General features: G+C 51.7%; 8 protein-coding genes across 8 annotated transcripts; 4 read left to right on the plus strand and 4 right to left on the minus strand.

The window, feature by feature from the left end:
- Nucleotides 1-1,063: 1,063 nt before the first annotated feature.
- Nucleotides 1,064-2,155, plus strand: MIND_00066100 (ATP-dependent DNA helicase; the record flags this gene model as incomplete). Its single annotated transcript, XM_037357621.1, has 2 exons — nt 1,064-1,772; nt 1,824-2,155. The coding sequence occupies 2 exons, from the start codon at nt 1,064-1,066 to the stop codon at nt 2,153-2,155; spliced, it is 1,041 nt and encodes a 346-aa protein (XP_037225531.1).
- A 112-nt stretch (nt 2,156-2,267) lies between these two features.
- MIND_00066200 (Protein kinase domain-containing protein) lies at nt 2,268-3,678 on the plus strand (the record flags this gene model as incomplete). The annotated part of the gene is made up of 6 exons (XM_037357622.1): nt 2,268-2,477; nt 2,526-2,801; nt 2,847-2,884; nt 2,931-3,246; nt 3,294-3,512; nt 3,562-3,678. 6 exons carry the CDS (start codon nt 2,268-2,270, stop codon nt 3,676-3,678), a joined length of 1,176 nt encoding a protein of 391 aa, XP_037225532.1.
- A 202-nt stretch (nt 3,679-3,880) lies between these two features.
- MIND_00066300 (Slu7 domain-containing protein) lies at nt 3,881-5,689 on the minus strand (the record flags this gene model as incomplete). Its single annotated transcript, XM_037357623.1, has 4 exons — nt 3,881-4,353; nt 4,403-4,751; nt 4,802-5,499; nt 5,551-5,689. The coding sequence occupies 4 exons, from the start codon at nt 5,687-5,689 to the stop codon at nt 3,881-3,883; spliced, it is 1,659 nt and encodes a 552-aa protein (XP_037225533.1).
- A 55-nt stretch (nt 5,690-5,744) lies between these two features.
- MIND_00066400 (Expansin-like EG45 domain-containing protein) lies at nt 5,745-11,054 on the minus strand (the record flags this gene model as incomplete). The annotated part of the gene is made up of 14 exons (XM_037357624.1): nt 5,745-8,341; nt 8,536-8,687; nt 8,733-8,906; nt 8,952-9,268; nt 9,316-9,385; nt 9,441-9,668; nt 9,718-9,821; nt 9,965-10,037; nt 10,084-10,261; nt 10,314-10,408; nt 10,461-10,641; nt 10,690-10,724; nt 10,777-10,828; nt 10,883-11,054. 14 exons carry the CDS (start codon nt 11,052-11,054, stop codon nt 5,745-5,747), a joined length of 4,428 nt encoding a protein of 1,475 aa, XP_037225534.1.
- Nucleotides 11,055-11,125: 71 nt separating this feature from the next.
- MIND_00066500 (Histone GCN5 superfamily) lies at nt 11,126-13,417 on the plus strand (the record flags this gene model as incomplete). Its single annotated transcript, XM_037357625.1, has 8 exons — nt 11,126-11,476; nt 11,526-11,613; nt 11,659-12,107; nt 12,153-12,464; nt 12,515-12,893; nt 12,941-12,974; nt 13,026-13,177; nt 13,227-13,417. 8 exons carry the CDS (start codon nt 11,126-11,128, stop codon nt 13,415-13,417), a joined length of 1,956 nt encoding a protein of 651 aa, XP_037225535.1.
- Nucleotides 13,418-13,479: 62 nt separating this feature from the next.
- Nucleotides 13,480-15,306, minus strand: MIND_00066600 (Formate dehydrogenase; the record flags this gene model as incomplete). Its single annotated transcript, XM_037357626.1, has 13 exons — nt 13,480-13,493; nt 13,545-13,641; nt 13,700-13,810; nt 13,868-14,065; nt 14,113-14,127; nt 14,177-14,220; nt 14,272-14,321; nt 14,378-14,628; nt 14,684-14,843; nt 14,889-14,904; nt 14,960-15,005; nt 15,054-15,199; nt 15,258-15,306. The coding sequence occupies 13 exons, from the start codon at nt 15,304-15,306 to the stop codon at nt 13,480-13,482; spliced, it is 1,197 nt and encodes a 398-aa protein (XP_037225536.1).
- Nucleotides 15,307-15,967: 661 nt separating this feature from the next.
- MIND_00066700 (Protein-er retention protein) lies at nt 15,968-17,457 on the minus strand (the record flags this gene model as incomplete). The annotated part of the gene is made up of 4 exons (XM_037357627.1): nt 15,968-16,487; nt 16,540-16,740; nt 16,781-16,990; nt 17,033-17,457. 4 exons carry the CDS (start codon nt 17,455-17,457, stop codon nt 15,968-15,970), a joined length of 1,356 nt encoding a protein of 451 aa, XP_037225537.1.
- On the plus strand, nt 16,733-17,475 carry MIND_00066800 (uncharacterized protein; the record flags this gene model as incomplete). Its single annotated transcript, XM_037357628.1, has 2 exons — nt 16,733-16,837; nt 16,882-17,475. The coding sequence occupies 2 exons, from the start codon at nt 16,733-16,735 to the stop codon at nt 17,473-17,475; spliced, it is 699 nt and encodes a 232-aa protein (XP_037225538.1).
- Between the last annotated feature and the right edge of the window lie 28 nt (nt 17,476-17,503).

Below are 17,503 nucleotides of genomic sequence, written 5' to 3' on the forward strand. Positions count from 1 at the left end.
TTATCTTACTTGCAACGTTGTATTACGTCTCTACTGTGTACATAGAAATGAAACGCTTGTGGAAATCTGACAAAGTTGTTGTTTGTGCCACGTGGCCGTGTATGTCTGGAGCCATCACCTCTCTAGCGTTGCTGGTGGGGCTTGGTGGTCGAATCCTCCTCGACCTCCTCACTAGGACAGGCGAATCGACTCTGCGGGAGTCGATTGTACTCGCCATGTGGCTAGGAAGTGGGCTCCACTATGTTTCAACGGTGAACAAGGAGCTGCTACTCCCAGCAGGGGCCATCGTCGGTGTCAAGGTCTTCAGCGACTGTGTCTTTCGCGAGGCAACACGTGGCTTCATCTCGATTGCGTGTGTTGGGGTCGGATTCTGCTTTGCGGACCTGTTATGGAGCTGGATGGACACTGGTGGCCAAGCTTCCCGGCCCAGCAGTCGCACAAGAGAGCGCGAAAAACACGTTCCCTCCTCTTCCCGCCAACGCTCTCATACGAGGAAGAGCGAGGGAGATGAACGACGCTCAGTTCGTCGTCAAACTTCCCGAAGAGCCGTCTCCGACATCACCTCCGTCGATGCCAACTCATTTCTCAATGAACGAGACTCCGCTACACTTCGGACACCTTTGGATCGCGAAATTGCTGCTCTGCGGGCTAGAGCATCGCTGGCGGATAGTGAACGGAGGCGGTATAAAGAGGAACGGAAATGGGCCCTTGAAGAAGGCAACGAGGCCCGCGCAAAAGAGGTGCGTTCCTTTTTTTTTTTTTAACTCCATCGATCTCTCACTCGAATTCTGCCCTAGATGAGCTGGCAGTACAAACGCTATTCTGCCCTCATGAAAAGCTTCAATCGCGAAGCTGAAGAACTCCAGATGCGAGGTATGATACTTGCCATTGTTGTTAGTGCCATTGTTCTCAATCTGCCTTCTAGTCTCCGCTGCATCCCGCCCCGAACGCTCGGAGCCCAACATAGACGAGTATACCCGCCGAGTCGATACCCCGCCCAGCAATGGCGAGCGACGGTCCAAACGGCGATAGCACGTGATCCACGACTGCTCTCGTTCTTCCCATGACATTCCCAACGGAGGTCGCTGAGCTCGTCATCGATGCATGCGATAACTCTTCTACTCTCGCCAGCTGTGCATCAGTTTCTCGAGCCTGGCACAATCGCGCCGTTTTCCGTTTGTTCGAAAGACAAACCATCCACGTCGTTGGCCTCACAGCGTTAGAGGCATTTTTATCAACTATCAGCCACCCTTTGTGTACCATACACTCCTCAATCCGCTCAATCTCTATCAGCTCGGTAACCTCACTCAATGGGTTTATTCCCATTCTTGCGGGCATCCCCAACCTAACCTCTCTTCAACTAACCGGCGACACCTTACTCAATGATGCAGCCCAAACGACCTTCAAGCAAAGCCTGTATGACCTCCGTCATCTGTCATTGGACATAACATTTCCTACCTCCACCGCCGCGATTTCCCTTGTGTGTTCCCTTCCGTTACTGGAAAGCCTCAGTCTGCATGGACGCTGGGTTGGTGCTCTATCACCCCCACCATTAGATCTACCCGCAACGATCCATACGATCTCACTGGGAGGAATGCTCGATGATATACTCCTTTGGTTACTCTCCCGACCCCCACCACCCGCCCTATCTTTTCTCCAATTCCGCGATGTTGGAACTAGGCAGTCGTTGCGATCGGTCTTGGAGTACCTACCACAGGTATCCAAAACGGTCACAGTATTTCGATTCAGCATCGCCGACATAGGGACGGAAAGTGAGTTTCGTAAAGCTCGACTTGATCAACCAGTATATTGAGGCCAGCCAGATCACTTTACTCACGGGATTCCTGAATCCCTGCATTTCCGCGTATTGCACACGCTTTCTATAGACAAACACTACGCGAACCCGCCACGGCTGCTCATCCTCTTCCTGATGCTGCTCGATGCCCCCAACCTCGAATTTGTCTCGATAAACAGCCTGGGGATGACGGTCATTTACTCGCACGCATGGACTCACGTCGGGGTCCAGCTGTTAGAGCACCCCAAACTGTGCAAGTTCACGGTCAGAACAAATGCGCAACACCACCCAGGGCTTAGGCAGGCGTTGCGGGCCCTTGACGTGCGGGACATGCTCGAATTACTTGATACCGTAGACTAATGAATACACACGAGTTTTCACGATGAGTCTTGGACTCCAATCTTGGTTTTTTGTTCTGACGTAGTGCTACTAGACGACAGGTGACTGCGACGTCACAACAACCCTTTGTACTATGAGTGCGCCTCAATGTCACCCCGGTCTCTTCGAAACAGAGAAGGAATGGGTCGAACATCAGCCATTTCTTTTGCAGCAAGGATATTTGCTTCGCCCGCGGTACAATCCTCAATGGCTGTCACTACACAAGAATACTAGCAAATGGAAACGATGGGGCCTTTTCACTTCTGCAAAAAGTACAAGAGAGGATGATGTCCGCACCTTCGTGGTTCGCACACTGCTAGTCTGCGGACACATCGCTGAAGCCGTTTGAAAGTACACCGCCATGGACGCTACTCGTGTATCAGACAACAAGAAGGTCGTGCTCAAACGCTTTCTTACTACCAACAGCCGCGAAGTAACCATCCACCGATACCTGGACTCGCCACAGCTGCGGGTAGACCCCAGAAACCACACCATCCCACTGCTCGATGTAATCGTCATGCCTGATACTCCTTGGAGTTTCCTCGTTACCCCCTATTCGCGCGAAATCGACTATCCGCCCTTTCATTGCCGTCTAGAGTTTGTTGAGTGCATGACACAGTTTATAGAAGTGAAACTCACTGCTGTGATTTTTTCCCACTCATGTGCGTTGTAGGGCTTGGAGTTCATGCACGAACATAACATTGCGCATCTGTATGACTGCTTCTATTTTGCCAACTGGGCTCATGAATTCGTAAAGGGACATAGCGCGGAAGAACATGCTTATGGATGAATCTCGTGTTGTCCCTCAAGGTTCACATTTTGGTGACTACAGAAGTCATACGGGTATCCCTGGAGTATTCCGTTGGCGAGACCGGTGCTCAGTCGGGCCTGTGCCATACTACTACATCGACTTTGGCTTATCTCACCACTTTCCAAACGGCAAAGACACGGCGAGCGTCAAAGGAAAGCTTCGCACATTTCCAGACATTCCCGAGCTGTCCGACGATGTGCCATACAACCCATTCCCCGTCGACATCTACCAGCTTGGTTTGACCATTCATAAAATCATTTATGTTTGTTCTCCATTCAATCGATTTCTATGCTATTTACCAGTTATCAGTGCTACCCCGACTTGGAAATCTTCCGTCCAGTGGCTGACGGAATGACTGTGGCCGACCCCACACTGCGAACATCACCCACACAGGCTTTAGCATGTCTCCGTGGGATTACTGAAGCAATACCTCCCCAGCAACTGCGCGAACAAATCTGGGACACCGCCGCCACTCCCAAGCTCAAACGAGACCGCAAAAAGCTGGGCGGGTATCGCTTTGACTGGAGTGTGAGTGTTGCTCGGCTTGCTCCATTCATGCATAGTACTAACTAAGCAGTACATACGCGATGATGCCTTATATGGAGTGAACCAATGGGAGTTGCCGTCGTCGACGTTCATGAAGAAGCGAGAAGAGTCTCTCGGCAGTGCCGAGTATTTTAAGGACGTGCAATAGCGCGCAATTATTGGCAGAGCTAAAAGGGGCGTCGTAAGCTACGTGAGGTGGGCCAGGTTGCTCGACTCTCTTGGAGTAGCTGCCCATTAGAGAAGTCATCCCACATTGGCAGCTGTTTGCTGTGATGAAGCCACCAAGTTGCGTTTGTCAGCTACTCCCAGCTGGAATTACTTGATACAGTAGACTAGTAAATACACGACTGTTATAGTTCGGTGTCGACGTAGTTGGCCATTGGGTCCTCTGTCATCCTACGAGTCATTCGGTAGGCCTCGAGCTCTTCTTCGGTAACCTCATGACTGCTTGATGCAACGCCCTTGCGTTTCTTGCCAAACCGGTCGCTGTCGTTGTCCTCTCCCTTTCGTTTCTTTTCTTCCTTCAGGGCACGCGCTAACCGGTCTTCGTCGAGCTGCACATCCCCCTCGCCCATCCGCTTCTTCCCAAAGTTCTGCTCCATCCGTTCTGACGTTTCCGGTGGGGGTCGCGTGTCTTCTTGCGGAGGTGGTGTGGCAGGCCGTGCTAGCAGATTTTGGGCACTGGAAGCTTGTGCAGCTGCAATACCCGCTTGGCCAGCACAATACGACAAGTGGACACTTGAATGACAACATCCATACCCCCAGGTGCTTGTCGCGGGGTCGTACCACGAGCCCCATACTTGAGTGTGGTTGTTGACGTAGACTAAACAGGTGTTAAAATAGACACCAGCAGAAAAAGAACAGAAATATACCATCTTCGGGGTATTTTGAGCGTGCTTTTACCCGTTCCCGACCCTTTATCAGCTGACCACCGCGAGAATACTCGACATACTCCTCCGTCTGGCCCTGCAAAAGTTCTTTCGGGGCCGTTTGCAGATATTTGGCGCCGCCATACTTGGCCAAGATGCTGATTTTAGACGTGTCCCGCAGCTCCTCCTTCTTCTGCTTGAACTCGTGGTGCAAGAGCTCTCCCTGTGTGGGGTTGGCGTTCAGGTGTACATCGTTGCCGCGGGATGCAGACTGCCACGCAAATAATTGGAGTTGCTGCATGTCATTGGCTTCTCCAGACGCCCGCAGGAAGTTGTCGCCTGCGAATTTGGCCTGTAAACGTGGTGAAATTCGAGTCAAATGGAGAGAAAAAAAATCCTTACATCCTCTGGGGCGACATTCTTGACTGGTGCATCACGCATAGACCGAGTTTTGGGGTCGTAGTATGCGCTTTCAGGGTCCAAGTTGATGAGATATTTGGCCGTGTCTTCTCGTATACGAAGATTTCTGACTGTGATTCGTGTTTTTGTGTCGAGTTTCTGGCCCACTGCGTCTGCTGTATCGGCGTATTTGTCTTCGTCAGCATCCTCCTCATCACTCGACCCAAACTCGGCATCCGCATCGGTCTTTTCCTTGCCCGCCTTTGCCACCTTCCTCACCGCTGCCAGGTCCGTTGTCGTCTGGTTGTCAATCTCCTCCTCCCTCTGCTTCTGCCTCGCACTGTCAATTGCTGCATACTCCTCATACACCCGCTTGTGGTCCGCCGCATCATAGCCATTCCACCGATCCCGCTTCGCATCGTAGCCAGACGCAACTTCCTGGATCACCTCGTCAGCCTGGATGTCCTTGTTCGTAAACTTGGCCCCCCGCCGTCGCGGTCGCTCGAGACAGTCTTGCTTTTTGTGGGTCATCGCCCCGCAGTTCTCACAAGCTCCTTTCCGATACTTTTTGGCGGCAGGCCCAGCTTTCAAGCCTCGGTCATACCAATTGTCAATGGTCTTGGGTTCATCCGCGGGTCGCCTTTGATGACTCAGAGACGGTGCACCGGTGTCCAGGTACCATGGGGCTTGGGATATATATTCTAACAATATGTGTAAGCACGGAGGTGAACCAAAGACAACAACCAACGCACGTGGAATATGAGGATTTATAGGCTTCCCCTCCTCGTCTAGCGCGGGCGCCGCTGTTCCAGCTTTTCGTGCAGCATCGAGGTCCTTCTGCTTTCGGAATTCCTCTCGGGACAACTTGTTGGCGGCAGAGATTGAAGCCATCACGAGTCACGTGTCAGCACTTTCGAAAAAGAGTCGACATTGTCAAGTAGTACATCTACCATCCTCTCATACGCGAGATTGTATCTAACACGCTATCCCCACCAGCACCTTCGGCCTTCCTTCGCTTACCCTCCTCGTCATCCAGCTCCGAATACTCTTTCCATCTCTCCAAATCCTCGTATTCCACGTTCAATGCCCGCACTATCGTAGAAAGATAACCCAAGTCAGATGCTAATTGGGCGGTACCAGAAGCCGAAAGTGTGGAGATTGCGGGTAACACTGTTGTAGTGAAATGTCTGAGCAGGCTATGTCCAAGCGACGACAGCCAGGCAGAAGAAACCACCTCCGGATCAAGTGGCGCTGGTGGTTTGGGGTTTGCAGCAAGCGATTGTCTTCGCCGATGACCGGGTGACGAATGAACGTCTACATGCACCGCCAGTTCAGAAAGCGTGGCAAGAATTTCAGGGTCAAGATGGGGCAATGTGTGGAGCGAAAACGAGAGTGCATCGTCATCAGCGTAGTTGTCGAAGAGACGAGGCAAATCCAGCAATCGGTCGCAGACTTGACGAATTGTCTCGCTCGGCGATAGCGAAAAGGTAGGGACATGTAACTCGTTGGCTCCGCCAGACCGTTTTGCTTTTGGATCCCCAGGTGTTGCCCAGATAGGTAGTGACGCGTATGGAGCCAGATGCATTCGCAGAGGAGACAGAATAGCCTCTTGAAGAGACAATTGACAAGCCTTCGCAAACGAATAAACACCCTCCCGCGTCCCATTAAGTAACGGCGGCGATGGCATTGGCGATGGATTTGCCCTGAGATGTGCCGACTCGGGGTCGACACGCTCCAGCAAGGCATGAAGCTCCGCCGAATTGAGGGTTGATTGTTCTAGAAGCTGACTTTCACCCTTGGAATTGGCGATGACAAAGTTGGTTGGATCATTTCTAGCCAGTCGGAATGTAGTTGCGATCTGAACAAGACTCGCACGCAATTTGGTCTCGAAGGCCATCAGACGGTCAAACATAGCCCGTGCTGACGACAAGAGATGCAACAGCAGCTGAATATCCGCCCAGTCTTTCGCGGAGTAGTCCAAATCGGCCATTTCCGTTGAGTGTTGGAAACCTGACGACGAACCAGAGCCAGCACGGACTTCGGCGGTCCACATGTCAATGAATGACTGGAAAAACCCATCCAAAGCTCGCACAAGCCCGACTGCGCCATATCCGTGGGTAAAGGCCAAACAACGTGATACACTTTCTTCTGTTACGCTGAACACATCGACTGTTCGCTCTCTTAACAGCCTTGCTCGGTCCACATCAGCAATAGTTTCCCGTGTATCGCTGGAGATGATTTCGCGGAGAGCATGGTCCAACAATCGTCGCTCCAACGTGCTGTAATCGACTTGGAAATCAAGGAATGGCTGGAATAACTCCTGCTCCCATTCTAACTCATCAGCAATACTAAGTGTTGACTTGGACGCAATTAGGCCACTTGAAGTAGACCGGGACGGTGCAGTTCGCCAGGACATGGACAGCCGGGAAGAGCGTCTTCTATGAACCATAGGATTCTCGGGACTGGGGCTTTCCATTGGAGACAGAACATTCGAGTACCGGATCTTCTCCATGACATGGTCAACACCGGCGGCGAATTCCTCTGTCGAACGGAACACTGTGATGAGCTCTTTGAGTGCAGAATCACCGTAGTGCTCTGAGATCGAGGCTAAGCGTTGCGAGAATGTTGGCTGTAGGGTGGAGAGCACAGAGTTAATCATGTTTGACAAGGTAGGTGCTGGGTCAGGGAAGATGGATGGGATGGACGTTCGCTCGACGTTGAGGAGGGCAAGGAAATTCGCGTAGAACTTTGGCATAAATTGAGCCAAAGTTGGGGAATTACTTTCTGGAGGGATATCGCAGTCGCTGACTTGTGTCTCCTGCCACTGTTGCACAACCTTGGCGCGTCTTGAACCAAAATAATAGTTGCGAAACTCGGATTCGCGTTGGATGTTGGTAAAGATGGAAAAGTAGTTGCGACACGCTGCAAGGTCATGGATATTTATCGCAGCGACAAGAGCTGAGCTAAGTGCGGCCTCAAGCTGATTTTGAAGGTTGACCATGAGCGTTTTCCGTGGATCATATTCTGGCGTGTTTTGGAAGACAGCCATACTCTTGTTGGCTTCGGAGAGTCTTTCAGCGGCCTTGGCATAACTTTTCTCGGTCAACAGCGACGTGACTTCCAGTTCCAAAGTACTCCAACTCTCAGCTTCTCGCAAGACATCCCGCGCGGCTTCCATCCGCGTTTTGACCAGGTCCAGCATTTGTAACCTGTCGAGCGCTGCCTTGGTCGATTCTGGAACGGCCTCTCGTGAGCGCAGCGTTACATGTGCGAGGACGGACTGGAGTGAAAGCGCGCCATCCTTCATGAAATGAAGGTCGTAGGTAAGTCTTGGTACTCCTCGAGACACCTCGTCGATTGTGCGCTCTAACTCCAACGAAGTGTCTTCTGCCGCAAGGTCCAGTGTTGAGATAAGCTGGTTGAGCTGTTGCTCAAGGTCGGTAAGAAGAGGTGAGTCGGATGGGGGAAGGGTGTCGTTAATCCATGAGACGATGTCAGTAGACTCTTCTAGCGACTCGATGAGCTCGGAAGAGAGCGCCATGGCTGTGGGCGTTGAGCGTTGTAGTTGTAGCAAGCAAACGAAACGCGCCGCACATGATGGTGGGTCGAAGCAAGAATTTACATGATTGGTACATAGAATTGACATAATCACCACCACCCTAACTCATATGGGGGGAGCTTGACGGCCACGACTTTACTGTCTCCAGAAGGTCCCATCGACTCCCAGCAAGTCTCACATAGAAAACACGGGCTCTCTCCCAGTCTCTCGTCGTCTACAATAGACCACACCGCCGGGAACTTGTTGCAAGCCCGGCAGTTGTCGATTGAAGGGAAAGTTATTTGTGTGGTTATCGGGTACCCAGACTGCACGTCCGACGGGTGTTGTAGCCTGTAACAAGTTCAGTCTAACAAGGATCGTAAGAAGAATATGCACCTGATTTGTTCAACCACAATTACATGCTCGCAGTTTCCGTGGTGAAGAAGCCAGTAGGGCTCCCCGATACGAAGGACCAGTGAGCTGAGAGGTGTGTCATGCATTGCGGTGGGTGCTTTTTTCACTGACACGGTAGTCTCTTTCTGCACAGCTTGAAGATGCTGGATGAGTTTGCTGCATGTTCTCAGTCCAGTTGAGGAAGAGAAAAAGTGGGCTTACTCTGCATAATCAGTTTCGCTTTCACCGTCTCCATACGCCATGCCTTCGACACATACCACACATCCAGGACGTGTTGGGGGCCCATCGCTCTTATAGCCAACAACCCGATCATCCTCGAGAATTTCTTCCCGCAGTTCTGTTGAAGGGCAATGGATTGCGTCAAACAAGTCACCCAGGGTTTGCGACGAGAGTATTAGATGTCGCGTAGACCGTGCTACCTGAGACTGCCGCCAGCTGAGTCGATTGTGGACAGTAACAGTCAGGACAGCTTGTTGCTCGTTGTCTCCCAGTTTCCCGTCCTCAGTTCTAGTCGGTTTCTGTCTGGTATCACATGACAGACACCAAGAAATGGTGAACTACAAACGTTGTTGAACAAGATGTTTTGGTCCGTTGTGCGGACAGGCCGGATGAAAATCGTTGAAGTTGACTGCAATCTGAGGAAGGTGTCAAAAGACTTCCAGTTGGATAATAGTAACAGCATAGACCCACTTCCAACTTTCCAGTGGAATTTTATCAAGCTCCGCTTGAAGTTTAGCGACAGCAGTGTCGTCGACAGTCGCCTCTGGTGCAGCTGCAGGCCGTTTCTTGCCAACGCGCTTTCCTTTGGACGATTGACTATGAAAAGCAGAGACAAGCGAGTCGTGCGAGTTGACAAGGTGTGTCATGAGCTCAACATCGTCCCAAATGGCATTCAGCGAGTCACGGATGTCAGAGACACTGTTGCTGGAATGAGGATTTGTCGGGTTGGTCGAAAGGAAATACGAACTTGCATTGCTCTGCTATCTCTGAGGGTAGTGGAGAAAGCTCTAGTGTTGAAGGACGAAGGGTTGCAAATGATTCAACAGTGAGGGGCTCGGATGGCGGCCCAAACTGGTTTTCGAGGTAGTTGGCTTTGGTCACGTTCATCACATACAACGCCCAACGCCAAATCGGGCAAATTTTATAGGATGCGGTGTACAATCACAAAATAACCAATAATTTAGCCATTAAATACACAGTACAGTCCCGAGTACAATGAGAGTTAGTAAGGTCAGAGAGGGCATCAGCAGGCGGTAAGCAGAAGCTACTGTCGTCGAGGTGTCGGGTCTGTTGCCTGGATTAACCGGAGGGTCAAACCCAAATGAACACATACGGTATCCCATTAGCATCCGAGAAAGATGGGCAGGTATCATTGGAGCCACCCGTGGGGTTTGCTGGACAGCATACGCTGGTTCCTAAATTGGTCACACTACCGAGTGCGGCAGCATCTTTCCAGCCTGCCCAATGGGAGCAAGAAACGACCTCATAGGTGATATTCCAGACACCAAAGTCTAATAATATGGGGTTAAAGCATCTTCAGGGAATATGATTAGTCAAGGTCACCTTTATACCCATAGTATGACTCGTTGGAAGGGAAAAAGTCGGCAGGTATGCTGGAGCTCGGGTACGCCAGATCAAAGTTTATATTTTGACCCCCACTGCAGGAGCCAAGTCAACAATCAAAACATAATAAAGTAGCTGACCACTCACGGATTCTTCTTTTCTGCGGTCCCAGCACACCAGCCATACGTCGAAAGCGGACATAAGTCGGTCACCTTGACCACGATGCTTTTCACAACATTGGGAAAGAACGGTGGAGTTCCCGTATATGAGTTTAACAGTGTAAGATTGAAGCAGTACCCGCAAGCCTTGCCGAAAGCATTGCTGGAACCTAGTAACGAATTAGAGTCTATGAAAGCATCGACCGGTGGCGACATACCATACGCCATTTGCGACATCGCGGCGGTGGGGTGTCTGTTAAACCAATCAATGAAGATACAGTGGAGGAGTAAGAGTTGAAACGTACTTTGTACTAGCCCCAGTGCAACCACAGGACGCGATATAGCCATCCGGTATTTCTGGCATTAGACTGAGCCATGGATATCACCGAGGGAGGCGACGGATAGACCGACCATAATGTGTCATGGTGGCCGTCCCACGAGTACCAAAGTCTATCCAGGGACCTGTCGAGTTTGGGGGTGTCGAAACAGAAATGTCTACCGCAGCATCGAAATTCGCGAAGGAAGAGTCTACTGAGGCAACCAGCCCCACGAAGGCGGAGAGTAATAGAATAGCGATGTGCATGGGAGAATGAGCGTGGAGATCAGGGCATAAGCAGACCGTAAATTTTGTGACATCGGAGGTCACACTTTTCCATGAAATACTTGTACCCCGCTTCGCATGACCTCGACTCGCTCTCTGACCAGCAACTCTCGCTGAAGATTGCGCGCCATTGTACTTGCAGCTCATGCGGCTGCTTTGGGCTGCATCCTGATTCTGGTTGGAACGTGGTCCTCGACTCTGATGACCTCGACAACAACTCCGACCAATCCTTGCCTGATTTGGACCAGTATGCCTCTGACGATGAAGACGGCCCTCCAAGCTATCTCGAAATGTGTGCCTGTGGTCATGATATGTACGACCATGGTGCGGATCAACCCCAACTCGGTCGCGACGAGTTTGTTCGCAAGGCACGGGTCGCCATTCGCGCTGACGAGATCCTGCAAGTGTGTGTAGCTTTGTTTCCGCTGCATAACAGCTGAATAGAGCGTATAGGATGTGAATAAATTGCTCGATTTCACGTATGTCGATGGAGATGTCCTTTCGCTGCGAAAACAGATGGTGCCGTTCTCAGCAGGTTCAGGTGTGTTGTGTCGCTTACTGTAGTATATTTAACTCAACTCATTAGAACGTAATTCTTCTCCCCAACTCTCCAGTCCACCTTCATCCGCCTCGTCTGTACTAAGCGATGACCCGGACTCCCCTCCTCCACCCAAGAAACGCCGCGTATCATATACCTCATCCTCTGCACTAAGCTCTGACGATGAATCTGAGCAGCCATTGGCTGCCAGAGTCGGTGCAAAGTCAAAATCAACAACAACACGATTAGATAAGGGTACACGGCCACCGGCGTCCAAGGGTCAGAGAGGCGGGAAGAAAGGACCAGGGATAAAGACAAAGACAACGGGCCAGATGGCCCCAACATCTCTTCCGCCACCAACAGGGTTAGAGCAGGCGTTAATGAACGGAACCGTATCAGCGCAACCTCAAATCAAAGTCGAGGACAAGTTGGATGAGCAACAGCTTTCGAGGCTTACTACGGGTGTAACAGTGGACTCAAAAGAGGGCGTGGCAACAGTAAGCAAATTTGAAAACAATTATTTGTGTTTTTGACTGTCCTAGACAACAGCCAAGCCAGAGAAAGCCGCAGTGGGTGAACTCCGGAGGGGAATCATTGTCATAAATCCCGTCGAAAATGACGGAGAGCCGCGCTCACTCATCATCCTCACTGGCTTGAAGACCCTTTTTCAAAAGCAGCTGCCCAAGATGCCCCGAGAATATATTGCGCGTTTAGTCTACGACAATAGTTCCAAGGGTGTAGCGATTGTCAAACGTGGACTCAAAGTCGTAGGCGGCATATGCTATCGACCGTTCCCCCACCGCGGCTTTGCTGAAATTGTATTTTTTGCCACTGCGTCTGTTGATCAAGTGAAGGTAAGGTCCACCATTGTACCAACAGAAACATGTTGAAAACGAGAACCTAGGGTTACGGCGCGATGCTAATGGACCACTTCAAAGCACACATCCGCAAGACCTATCCTGATATGATGTACTTCCTCACTTACGCGGACAACTATGCCGTTGGATACTTTGAAAAGCAGGGCTTCTCCAAAGACATAACGCTAGACCGGTCAGTTTGGGCCGGCTACATCAAAGACTACGAGGGCGGAACGATTATGCAATGTACCATGCTACGCAAAGTGGACTATCTGGACAAGCCAGGTCTACTCAAGATTCAGACAGAGGCGGTTATGCAGAAGATACGCGAGATGTCTCGCTCGCATGTCGTCTACCCGGGTCTGCCGCAGTTCCAAAACGCAGAGGGCGAGGTTAGCGTTGACTATCGAGACGTTCCTGGACTTAGTGAGGATCTCTTTAAAGCTAATTGTGTATCTAACGATGTGCACAAGGGGATAGTGGTTGGTCGCCTAATATGTCAAATGCGTACGGTTTTTTTCGGCTGGAGTTAGCTCTTCTTTACTCACAATCGTCCAGCCCTGTTCGTATAATCTCGCGAAACTCGGATCTCTACTGGATGCAGAAAACGATGAGGGAGCTGAAAGAGCACTCTGCTGCTTGGGCATTCCTCCAGCCGGTGAATGGTAACGAAGTTGTTGACTACTACGATGTGATCAAGGAGCCCATGGGTATGTGTTTTCTACCCACAAGGCAATCGTCTTACGGTTTAATCATTAGATTTTTCTACAATGAGCGAAAAGCTGGAGAAGAACGAATACCCGACTGTCGAGGCATTCATCTCCGACGCGCAGCTCGTGTTCGACAACTGTCGCAAGTACAATGTTGAGAGCTCCAACTACGCTAAAAATGCCACCAAGATGGAAAAGTTCCTCAACGAGCGAGTGGCGGAGCGAGGGAAGAAAGACTAGGTGCGATTGGACTCGTTTGTATTCATACATATTGTACATGATAATAAAACATTGTCCCTGAATCAGCGCTGACCGTCTGCAGGGGGGTGTGAGGGTCATGTGATAGTCAAGGAGAAAAGCAACCCACAAGCTTTGGTCTCGTACTTGCCCAAACCGACGATGATGTTCTGCGGCTCTTGGGGCTTGCCCGTCAGGTAGTTCTCCAGAATTGAGCGGGCACCAGACTAGCAAAAGGCACGGTGAGGTCCAAAAGAGGTGCGTGGGGCGGGAAGCGAAACGTACAGCATAACGCGCCTGGGCATCGAGAGTGGTACCAGAGTAATGGGGCACCATGCCGTTTCCACCGCCCAGAGGGTTCTTCGCCGTGCGCCATACATGGTCCTTGGGAGCGGGCTAAAACACTCGTCAGCCAAACTGAAACATGTTGAGAAAGAAAAAATGGGTTCTAACCTGGACGTTCCAGACGTCACCAGCATAGCCCGAAAGCTGACCAGAGGCGAGAGCGCGAGCGACAGCATCCTTGTCGCAAATGGCACCACGGGCAGTGTTGACGAGCCAAGCACCCTTCTTGAAGTGCTTGAGCAGATCGTCGTTGACCAGTCCACGGGTGCCTTCGTGCAGCGGGCAGTTGACGGTTACGACGTCGCACTATTTTTGGTGAGCGACCGGAGCAGACATAGAAGCAGCAAATGTACCTTCGAGACGAGATCCTGAGTAGATTGTCAGTTCTTCTATCCAAACAATCATTTCTTTACTCACTTTGAGGTCGTCGACACGGACGGCGCCAACCGATTTCGCGGCGGCTAGCCAGAGTCAATATCTCATTACGCGTGAAGAGTGTTTTTTCTACACACCTTCAGGGAGAGGAGCATAGTCGTAGTACAGCAGCTCCTTGCAATCGAAGCTGCATAAGCACGCGTGAGAAAACAAGCTATCAGAGATAATCGATGAATGACGTACGGAACAAGTCTTTGGAGGACACGGTAGCCAATGCGGCCCGCGCCAATGGTCCCGACGACCTTGCCCTCGAGATCGAAAGCGTTTCGGGCAACATCGGAGACCTGCCAGTCGCCCCGCTCGATCATCTCGTGGGCCGGAACAAAGTTGCGGACAAGGAGGAGGATGGACATGACGACATGCTCGGCAACGGAGACGACGTTGGAGCCGGACACTTCCAAGACCTGAATTTTGTGGTCGACGGCGGCATTGAGCTGGTGTGAGGTTCTGTCAGCAAGACCGACAAGGGAGTAATGGCGCATTACGTACGTCAATGTGGTCGGAGCCAACACCGGCAGTGATGCAGAGCTTCAGGTTCTTGGCCTTCTCGACAAGCTCACGGGTCAGATATCCGGGGTGGAACGGGGTGGTGATGAGGACTTCAGCGTCGACGATGTGCTTCTGGAAATCGCTGTCCGGGCCCTCTTTGCTGCTCGAAACCTAGACATTGATGAGCCTCTTGTTCAAGAAAAACGGCCAATATAAACGCACTGAAATTACAACGTCAGCGGGCGGATGAAATAAGAAATTCGAATTGTCAAGTACCGATGAACTCGTGCCCCTCGGCCGCCAGCCAGTCTGCGATACCAAGCTATTGTTCGCGTTGAGGTTCTGGGCCATTTCGAGGACGCTGGCGTACCTTGTTCTCGGTGGTTCCAAGCAGACGGGGCTCCTCAAGCGCAGCCTTGTGTCCGTCGTACAGAATAGCAAGGACCTTCATGGTTGGAGTAGGCGATGGAGAGTAGTAAGAGTGGGAGTGGGAGAGAGCAAAGGGATAAATTGAAGCTAGAGATGTCAGTGATTTTTATATCCGCGCCCAGGGAAATGCATAACGTTCACCCACGGGGGTCAGATGAGCTAGTCGGGAGAGGCCGGCGGCGGGCATCTGGCATCACATGGGGGCTTGGGAGAGAGCTTGGTGAGAGAACGGGAAGGAGTACTACGGACCTTCCTAATTAGGGTTCTCAACCTAAACCCTCCGATTGGACATCGGAAGGAGCCCATCTGCTCGCTATTCAACACGCCTTCAATGTCCTCAGCTGGCAGAAAAATCAGGAATTGAGTTGTGCTTGATATCATTCACTGTGGGCGGTGAGCGGCTCATCGACGGTAGATTAATTTTAGCGCGAGGAATCGAGTTATCTTGGAGGACCGAAAGGAGTTCTGCGGAGGACAACAGAAGCGACGCTTCAGCGGTGTCAGATAACATAAATCTGCCTCCTCGGAGCCGCATTTAGACATGTGGGTCCAGCTTTCTGTAAAAAGCCCTCGGAAAGAGCAGGATCACTGTGCCAGTTTAGGAAACAGGGCCAAGATGCCGGAAGCACAGTCAGCAGAACTTCTCGGTACTTCTCGGGACAGACAACTTCTGTTGGGTTCAAAGTGTGCTGACGTATCGCACAAAGTGGCTTGGAAGTGCTCTTCATTCGGAACAGGACGGACATCCGTAACGTCATGCTCTACAACATTATATCGTCTAGAGAACAGAATTGAGGCAAGTCTTGGGAGCAAAGGATCACGAGAAGCACGCACCAGTCTATGGCATAATTATAATTAAACCCTCGTCTCGTCAGCTGTTCGAGGCACCATCTCATAATCTTCTCCTTCGTCGCCACTGAAATCCTCCAGAAGAACATCTCTTCTCGGTCCGAGCTGAGCCCTTTTAATCACCTCCCACTCGACCCGCACAAATACCCACAGCCACCGCCGCAACAGCTCTGCCATCTCGAGCCAGAAAATGGTAACGCTGCCCTCCGATTTCGAATGCAAGTGGCTCGATAGTTTGATCGACCATGTCATCCGCAGCACAAGATTGAGAAACACCACGAGCGGGTAGACAGGCAGCGGGAACAGCAGAGGGGACCGGAGGCCGAATGGGTAAGGCTGTCGCTGGTGATTGGTGGCGGGGGTCATATGTTCTTCCGATGCAGTTGACCGGTGCGCTAATAGCAGGGGCCGTGGTGGGGGTGGTTTCTCTCGAGAAGTGTCGTGGGGACGGAGCAGAGATAGACCCCAATCATTGGTTACATCCCACCAAAATGAATACAACGAATTCACAACCGCTGCCAACAGCCTGGAAAGTACTGTCAGGCTCGTGCCGACCCCGCCGAGACAAAAGGGCTTACCACAGTCTAAACAGCGGGTGCTGCCCGTGCCACGCTTCGCCATCTCCCTTCTCCTTCATCACCAATCGCTGGGCCGCAGACAGATAGATGACGGGGAAGGAGGTTGCGTATTTCAATGCATTGAATAGCGGGCGGCGACTGTCGTTGGAAGGCAGCGAGTACTCGACAAGACACTGTTTGAAGCGGACCAGGTATGGCAAGCTACAATGAATCAGAATTCGAAGGGGGTGGGCTAAGACACGAGACTCGCCTCATGATCGTCGGCATTATCCATCTGGACCACGGTCCGTCGTCAGGAGTGCGAAACAGAGTGCTTCCAGGCAAAAGCATGCGCGCTGACAGCCAGACATCCCCCAGAACCTTGGCAAACGACGTGAAAACATCCGCAAACACCACGTCCGCAAAGTATATCGGCGCGTCCATCGAGCTAAAAAGGCACCTCCGGATCGACCTGGGAAATTAGAGGCAGTATTGGCAGTAGAAGCACACGCACTGGAGAAACTTGTCCCGTTCGCGTTTGTACAAAATGTCGATTGGAGAAACCAGCGCCATCAACACGACGAGTGCCGCAATGGCCGGGATATAGCCAAAGGCGTCTACGAGCGCCATGTCGCCCCATGTGAGGTAGCGGAAGACGCCCCAGCACAAGAAACACCACACTGCGTAGGCGGCAAAGAGGCGGTACACGGCGTGGTAGATGACGGATGGGTGGGAGGGCGGCTTCGGGCCGGTGGTGAGGTGGGCGGGCAAATGGGAGTTGAGGTTTGCCTCCACACGCAGGTCCATTGCGGAGACGGCATCGACGCCAAGGAGGTCGAGGCCATGGAGGTTGGTGGCCCACCCGACGATCCCAAGGCCAGCCAGGACCAGGACTCGGAAGGGCAGCGGGAAGTCGACGATAACAGGAATCTCGGACATGCTGCCTGCCCACAGTGAACAACGGCAGTCGCAGTCGCGATCAAAA

Source organism: Mycena indigotica (genome assembly GCF_014461135.1).
Source record: "Mycena indigotica strain 171206Taipei chromosome Unknown Mind.scaff0001, whole genome shotgun sequence".
Classification (NCBI taxonomy): Eukaryota; Fungi; Basidiomycota; class Agaricomycetes; order Agaricales; family Mycenaceae; genus Mycena; species Mycena indigotica.